At 47.1% G+C, this 8,650-nt stretch overlaps 1 protein-coding gene across 1 annotated transcript in view; it reads left to right on the top strand.

The window, feature by feature from the left end:
- FAM219A (family with sequence similarity 219, member A) overlaps positions 1-8,650 on the top strand; it is a 114,016-nt gene that overhangs the window by 100,093 nt on the left and 5,273 nt on the right. The window contains exon 3 of the mRNA XM_009334717.1: positions 4,671-4,773. Within this exon, the coding sequence (XP_009332992.1) occupies positions 4,671-4,773 (103 nt within the window). The remainder of the gene's footprint in view (positions 1-4,670; positions 4,774-8,650) is intronic.

Below are 8,650 nucleotides of genomic sequence, written 5' to 3'. Positions count from 1 at the left end.
GTGTGGGGTCCTCCATGGGCTGCAGGTGGATATCTGCTCCACTGTTAACCTCCATGGGCTGCAGGGGGACAGCCTGCCTCACCATGGTCTGCACCACGGGCTGCAGGGGAATCTCTGCTCCAGTGCCTGGAGCACCTCCTCCCCCTCCTTCTTCACTGCCCTTGGTTTCTGCAGAGTTGTTCCTCTCACATATTCTCACTCCTCTCTTTGGCTGCAGTAGCGCAGTTTTTTTCCTGCTTCTTGAATATGTTATCACAGAAGCGCTACCACCGTCACTGATGGGCTTTGCCTTGGCCAGCAGCGGGTCCATCTTGGAACCGGCTGGCATTGGCTCCGTTGGACATAGGGGAAGCTTCTAGCAGCTTCTCACAGAAGCCACCCCTGTAGCCCCCCCCTGCTGCCAAAACCTTGCCATGCAAACCCAATACATTACCCAACACAGCAACCCAGCTAATAATCAGACAGGATCTTCAGACTCCTAATTGAGCATACTTGTTAATGTCAAAGGCACATGCAGGCTGCTTCATGTCCTCCCAACCTCCTCTGCTCTATCCTGTTTCTTCAAGGAAGTGTTTGTCTGGAAGATTAGTGAAAAGCCAGCAGGAACCTGGGCTTGGTTAAAGCTGTCTCTCCCCTAGCCATACCAGCCCTGCTGGTATTGCTAATGATTGCCTGTTGGTTATAACAAAACTTTGGCCTGTACTCGCAGTGTGCTTAGTCACCCATAACCATTTCATGGGAAGGGGGATGACAAACCAGGAGTGTGAGTATTTCACTGGGTGCAATGGTAGAACAGCCAAGTGAAATGAAAGCTAAACAACTTATTTCAAATACTTGCAAATGCCATGTAAAGAGCATCGTTGGAGCTCTGCTGTTATACTGCTGTTTTACTGCCAGTAATCAGTGATTTCTCTGATGTAGCTGGAGAGCAGCCTTGTTTCGTTCTGGCTTCCCCATCTCCAAGTCTCTGTCCTTCACCTTGTATCTATCTCTGCTGTATTAGCTTTTCATTGATCATCCAACAGCAAACTCACCAGACACGAAATAACCAGTGGCTGGAAATCACAGTCTTCTGTTTTTTTGTTTGTTCTTGTATGTCCCATTTTCTCTGTATTTGACAGGAGTGCCTGTTAACCTTTTCTCATTCTTCTGGTGCCCAAGAGTTGCCCAGAATTAGGCAGTTCTGTAGGGTCAGCATCGACTTTCCATCAAGCTGTGTTGCCATCCTGGAAGTTCATTGCATGTACTGGAATGCTGCAGGCAGCACAGGCAGTCACAGACATGGAAACCCTTTTCATAGCCAGCACCAGAAACTGCCAAGTGCTGAGGACAAGCTATGCCTATCCCCTCTGGTGGGACCATGCCCTCAATGTCTCAAGCTAAGCAGCAGCCTTGAGGCTGGGGGAGACATGTGGGAACACAGGTCTCATCTAAGTCCAACGGGGAATACTTGACTACCATATCAGAGAATCTGGAATGACTCAGAAGGAAAGAGCATCTTAGCTGTTCATTCCCTGAGAATTGCCCAGGTGCATAGTTGCCAGGTTTCACACAAAGGTTAGCACAGTTGGGTCAGTGGAGGGTTGTGATCTTAGGATTCATGCTCATGTGGGTGTAGCATCAGCCAGTATGGGGCAGACACTAAAGAAAAATGCCATTTACTTATCAAGGCTAGGTTGTGGTTCCTTCTCTCACTTTGTCTTTACTGTGCTGGTTATGTGTCTGATTGCAGATTCTATGAGAACTACTTTAATTCGTGAAATTACAGGGTTTTGTTAAAATGTTGGACCCTGAAAGTAACATGTTCAGAAGTGCCTAAATCAATCACATTTCTAAAAGAACTCAGGTACTTAGAGTTTGGGAACCTGGCCTTCAAACAAACATCTGAGGGCAAAAACCAGATGAGCTGGAAACCAGGGAAGGAGCTCACTACCTAGAAATGGGGTTCACAAACTCCACCTGCTACACCAGGAGGAAGCATCACACAGAACAGGCACTGAAAACCTCCTTCTCCCATTCTGATGGACCTGATGTTTGGTGTGCAAGGCTGGAATTTATAGCCCAGAATTACTGCAAGAGATTGGTACCCAAAATCTCCCTTGGGTGATGGTGGAAGCAGCAGTAGTTCAAAATACTTGTAAGGCTCAGATACTAGGTTTCCTTGCCTCAAAGCCTGATGTGACTCATGCACATCTCCACCACCTTCCAGGAGCTTGTCCTAACACACCAGGGCTCAGTAGGCCTCGCATTCCCCCTGGAAGCCGTTGCATTTTGGCCACCAAGGACTCAGGATTCATAGCATCCAAAAGGGTGATGAACTGTTGATTCATGCTTGAGAAATCTGGCTGTGGACACAGGCATGGATGTTCCTACCACACTTACATTGCATTGGGATTGTTCACTCCAAGCCACTAAGTAAGTGAAAGAAGGGGTTAAATAGGAAATCTCATATCGTTCAGACCCACACATTGCAATAGGACTCAGTAATAGCATAGAAATAGTCATGGAGAGACCTACTAGAGGAAAAAGGCACTTAACGAAAGTCCAGATTCATCAGCTGAATGAGTAATCTGAGTTGGAGAAGAGCATTAGTGTTTGTACCGAGCAGTCTATAGAAAGCAGAGAGTGCCAGTCCATTTCAAAGGCTTAGGCAGGCCTTAACTCCTTTGACAGAAAATGAAACCTGTAACCTTGTTTCTGGGTCAGGTGCCTTTTGTGAATTATACAGCCTCTTAAAGCATTGGTAGCTTGTCTCAGCTTTGTGTATTTGTGGTCAGCGCTGGAGCTTCTGGTGTAGATGGGTGGAAGTTGGGTTGTATTTAGGGTTGTAAACATTTGCCTCCATAAAACCCTGCTTTATCCCTCTGTGTCTGAATAGCAAAATTCACGTGGCCTGCAAAATACCAGCCTTTTATTCCGGAGACAGAGATAACATTTGCAAGTTCCAGTCCTGAGAAATTACTCTGATTTAAGGTTTTGACTTCAATCATGTATCAGTCTCTTTGTTGCTGATGCCGGAGAGAGTTATTAATCCGATCCTTTTCCTGCCAAGTTCAATGAGCATTTTTTCATCTCTGCTGTCAGCAAGAGCAGGGCTGGGCATGGTTTGTAGGAGTATGTACTCTTCCCTGCAGGTTCCTCAGCCACACTTATCATCATGATCTCTAGGCACCTCTGCTCCTTATTTGTCCCTCAAAAAAGGCAGCCTTGGACATGTGTCCCCCAGCTCTTACCTGTGTGGAAGGGACAGAGTTGGCCCACGTTGCACTTGTACACCCTGGTAGGCGTGCCACTTTTCCATGACAAGTGGGAAAAGGTGCTTTTCTCTCCAAGTGGAATAAAACCTGCAAGGGAAAAAATATATCAGCACATTTCACACACCGCAGGGGAAGCAAAAGCAAAACAAATTCATTATTCAAGTCCCCAGCCAGCAGTCTGGTAAACCCCTATTGTTCAGGAGTGCCACAGAAATAGTTCCCAACATTTTCTCACACTCTGGAGAACGTTTTTAACCGGTCCCTTTCCTGCCTTGCTGGCCCCACGCTCAGCTTTTTTTTTCGTTGCAGGATGAGATTGGGGCAGTTAGCTCAACTTTTGCAGCTAACTGCTAACTCAACCCAACTGATCTCCCACAAGAAACAAGGAAGGACTTTGAATCAGAAAACTGAGTCAAATAGGACTTTGACTATATGAAAGCCCATCATCCATGGGCTCCTATCCCTGCTGGAGGCAGGGCCATATTAATACAGCACAGACATTGCATACCTGTAGAAGGCTTAGCTTTAGGACCTGAATTCTAGTTGTGATCCTGTGGTGAGAAGTTATTAACAGAAATAGTCTCTCCTGAAGGAGAAGCTAATTTAAATCCCCTCTTGCACTGAATACATAAAGCTTGAAGTATTGTCCGTGTTTTAAGGTATGTTTCAGCAGCGAGTAGAACATGCTCTGAAAATTTAAGCAAACAATATGCTGTTTAAAAATACAGCTGTAAAATGTTTCACTTTTTTTTTTAAATAAAGAAAGCAAGCTCTCAAGAATCAATGTGAGACAAAAGAGACAGACACATGGGGGACATCAGAGATTGCCAGGAGGAGAAGCAGGGAAGGCAGCAACACTTTCTGCTGTAGGGTCTGTTAGTCTGGTGAGTTGCCGTCTAGGGAAGCAGTAATAACTCAGGCCTGGTGTCAAGCTAGGCTGGACTAACACTAAATGGTGGTGCTGCTTTGATGGAGACGCTTTCCTATCCCCCCTGAGCCTCTCAGTGGCAGCCTCAATAGGAGGAGAAAAGGTAGAAGGATAAATTCCCTTGCCCGGCACAAAGCACAGTCTTAGGGTCCATGCAGCAGCTGGGTGCAGATAGAGACAAGGTCTCTGCCCTTTCTCTGCCTCAGCTGGGTGTCATGCAGAAGCTCCGGGACCATCTTAGTGTGGCATTGTCAACAAGCTGCTGTGAGTCAAGGTACAATAGTTTTAGCCCCTGGTGACCGTGAAGGCAGTTGGACACAGCTCATCTGGCCTTTGCAGTGTTCCTCCTTGGGAGACGGAGAGCTCATGTCCTTTGCTATTAATTCTGCTATGCCTTTTGACACTATCAAATCTAAGTTTCTGCAGCTGTGGCCAGCCAGGCTGTTGCCCTAATTTTGCTTTTCCCTTTTGTATCCCATATGCAGAGAAGCAGAGGGAGCTGGCTCGGAAGGGCTCCCTGAAGAACGGCAACATGGGAAGCCCAGTTAATCAGCAGCCCAAGAAGAACAATGTGATGGCACGAACAAGGTAAAGGACTGGAAAAGCACTCAGCTGCACTCTAAGCTGCAGTCCCTCATGGCCTTAGGATGGGCAAGGACAATGTTCATTGCCATTCGCCTACTGCTGAACATGCTGCGAGAGCTCCTTCCCGGAGCTAGCAGGCCCAAATGCTCCATGCTGTGTTGCATCCCATCCCCTGGGGAGGTGCAGGAACAGCTGAGCCCAGGACCAGTGACAGTGCAGCCTGCAGGAGGCAGAGGCAGCCCAGCCTGGTCGAAATCAGGGGTTTGAGACAGCTGTCTTGCATGTTTTGGGTAGCCTCATGTAACACATAATCCTGCCAGCAGGAGAGGTACGATGCTGCTTCATGTAACGCAAACTGGTTTAGAGCTTAGTTCTGCCTTGGCTGCTTTTATCGCAGTAGTTACCCTTCTCCTTTTTGATGATGACCCCTTCCCCATACTGATTGACTTAATGAAGGCTTGTAAATAATCCATCTCTATATGCTTTGCTATATACCTCCTCCGCACTTTGAACAGCATGGTCATACTTTGCTGGAGCTGCTTTGGCACATCTCTGTATGACAGTATCAGACAGTGCTACAAACTGCTGTAAACAAAGACGTTCCCAGCTGAATACTTTCTTCTAGAGTATTTCTATTTTTTCCATACAAGCTTCAGTACACCAATGTATTACTTACCTGCATTCAGGAGGCAGGAACCCCCCTGAGCCCATGGGATTGCACACTTTGCATGCTACTAGAAAGGTGGCAGTTTTTAGTGGAGGACCTCACTTAAAATGACAGAAGAATCTGCGTGAATGCTGTGTGTTTACTGATGAATGGCAAAGTTGCCTGGATTACCATATATTGAGTAGAACAGGAGCTGCAGGTCAGAGCCTTTCTGTATGCAACATATCCAACAGATGAGGTTCCTTGTTCACATTAATTCCCAAAATGCAAAATAGTAGTCATAAATCACTAATTTTACAGGTAGGCACCTGTACTTATCCCATTTTCTCTCCCCTACCATCTTCCTCCACTAATTTCAGTGTTTCTAAATCTCTCAAGCAGCAAATCTGCTACCATTCTTCTTGGGAAGCTAGCATGCAGCCTATTGCCAAAAGAAACCAGTCTTGCCAGCTTGTATTTGGAAGACAAAGATGAACAGTGGGCGTGGAAAACCCAGCTGAGAGCATTTGCTGAATTTCTTTCTGCATGTTGGTGGAATACACTGCATTGCTCCCTGCTCTGTTTGGTGGTTGAGACCATATAAAGGAGCCAGGCCCTTTGTGGCAGCAAGAAATTCAGCAAATGCTCTCAGCTGGGTTTTCCACGCCCACTGTTCATCTTTGTCTTCCAAATACAAGCTGGCAAGACTGGTTTCTTTTGGCAATAGGCTGCATGCTAGCTTCCCAAGAAGAATGGTAGCAGATTTGCTGCTTGAGAGATTTAGAAACACTGAAATTAGTGGAGGAAGATGGTAGGGGAGAGAAAATGGGATAAGTACAGGTGCCTACCTGTAAAATTAGTGACTTCTGCTTGGAGAGGTTGCTGTTTCCGAGCTGCCGATTGAAAGAAGAGTGATTTGAGTGGGGAAGAGCAGAGCAGTGACACCTACTGACAAAAACTTTCAAACAGCCAGCTCAGTTTTATTCCATTTGAGCACTGTTCAGAGGACGTGTGGACCCCTCCACAGCCAAGCATAGCCTGCTGGTAGTAGACTTGCTTTTCTTAGTTACTTTTCACGCAGCTTTTATAAGCATCCCTTGGGATTTGCAAAACAGAGGTTTGGAGCCAATGCTCTAGTAGCAGATGTAGCCAAGCTCCGTTGTTCCCACGTGGCTGGGAGGTGTCTGGCACAGCGTCTCACCAGCCCAAGTCCCTTCATCCCCCAGCTCCCTTGGCTTTCTGGGAATCAAGCTGCACCACAAGCACAGCCCTAGTAATATCTCGGAGTGGTTCGGTCTGTCTTGCCACAGACAGGGCAATCTGTGCTGGTTTTGGCTGGGATAGAGTTAATTTTCTCCATAGTAGCTAGTATGGGGCTCTGTTTTGGATTTGTGCTGGAAACAGTGATGACAATACAGGAATGTTTTTGTTACTGCTGAGCAGGGCTTCAACAGAGTCAAGGCCTTTTCTGCTTCTCACCCCACCCCACCAGCAAGTAGGCTGGGGGTGCACAAGAAGTTGGGAGGGGACACAGCTGGGACAGCTGACCCAAACTGGCCAAAGGGACATTCCATACCATGTGACGTCATGCTCAGCATATAAAGCTGGGGGAAGAAGAAGGAAGCGGGGGGACGTTTGGAGTGATGGCGTTTGTCTTCCCAAGTAACCATTACGCGTGATGGAGCCCTGCTTTCCTGGAGATGGCTGAACACCTACCTGCCGATGGGAAGCAGTGAATGAATTCCTTGTTTTGCTTTGCTTGTGTGCACGGCTTTTGCTTTACTTATTAAACTGTCTTTATCTCAACCCAGGAGTTTTCTCACTTTTACCCTTCTGATTCTCTCCCCCATCCCACTGCGGGGGGAGTGAGTGAGCAGCTGGGTGGTGCTTCGTTGCTGGCTGGAGTTAAACCACAACACAACCCCAGGAAGGCAGAAATGCCACAAGCTTGTTCAAGCAGCTTCTTTTCACAGTATAACAGTTGCAGTATAATGGGAGATACTCCAGTGGGATACACTGCAAAACGTCCAGGTTATGGTTTAAGTCTGAACTGTTGGCTTCCTCTGGTCTCTGCAGGAGGAGAATAAGCTAAAGCCATTTCCCCCCTTTTAACAGTTCTGCTGTTCTCATCAAATATGTTTTCCTTCTTTCAGGCAAACCACATTGCCTCTCCTAGTCTCTACTCCACCTCCTCCTCCTCCTTCCCCAAGGTTTCTGTTCTTCTGTATTTTCTGTATGAATTTCTGACATCCAGCCTCTAGTACCAGGTTGCCTTCACCGTTCGGTCTTCTCCTGGGGCAGGGGCACAGCCAGCCCTAGAGGTGAAAGGATCTGGATCAGTAAACAAGCTCAGTCTCCCTAAGACCAAATAAAATGTGAACGAGGTTGGGATGATGCTGTCACACTTGCTACAAGCACAGGCAGAGCCCACAACACCATCCGCACCACTTGGACACAGCCAGATATTGCAGTCCACTCTGAGGATTACCTCAACTCGGATTTGTGTCAAAACATATTTCATGTTAAGTGAGCAAAAACAGCAAGACAAGAAGCTCATACTGGGACAGCTGCAGACAAAAGCAGCTACGACTGCTACCCGGCTTTGCTCCAAGGACAGTGGGAAGCAAAAATAAGGACCATCAGGATGTGAGGGAAAGACTTAGAACAGGGGCAGAGATATTATCACAGTTTTTGTCTGTTGCAGAAAAACTGAAGTTCTGTGTTATTAAGAAAAAAGATACTTCTCAAGAAAAAGATGTAGTGATTTTTTCACCACAAAGGGTTCTTCTCCTAGATCCCCTGATAGTGCTTTGTTCACTCATGATACAGTAACAACCATCACTGAGTATATATGGAGCAATTCTGGAGAACTACAGGCCTGCCAGTCTGACCTTGGTGCCGGGGAAGGTTATGGAGCAGATCATCTTGAGTGCCATCACACGGCACATACAGGGCAACCAGGTGACCAGGCCCAGTCAGCATGGGTTTATGAAAGGCAGGTCCTGCTTGACTAACCTGATCTCCTTCTATAACAAGGTGACCCGCTTAGTGGATGGGGGAAAGGCTGTGGATGTGGTCTGCCGAGGCTTTGGTAAAGCCTTTGACACCGTTTCCCACAGCATTCTGGAGAAAGTGGCTGCTCGTGGCTTGGAGGGGTGTAGTCTTTGCTGGGTAAAAAAATGGCTGGACGGCCAGGCCCAAAGAGTTGTGGTGAATGGAGTTAAATCCAGTTGG

This window comes from Pygoscelis adeliae, unplaced genomic scaffold, assembly GCF_000699105.1.
Source record: "Pygoscelis adeliae isolate BGI_AS28 unplaced genomic scaffold, ASM69910v1 Scaffold442, whole genome shotgun sequence".
NCBI classification, from domain to species: Eukaryota; Metazoa; Chordata; class Aves; order Sphenisciformes; family Spheniscidae; genus Pygoscelis; species Pygoscelis adeliae.
This window is presented reverse-complemented; position numbering and strand designations above follow the sequence as displayed.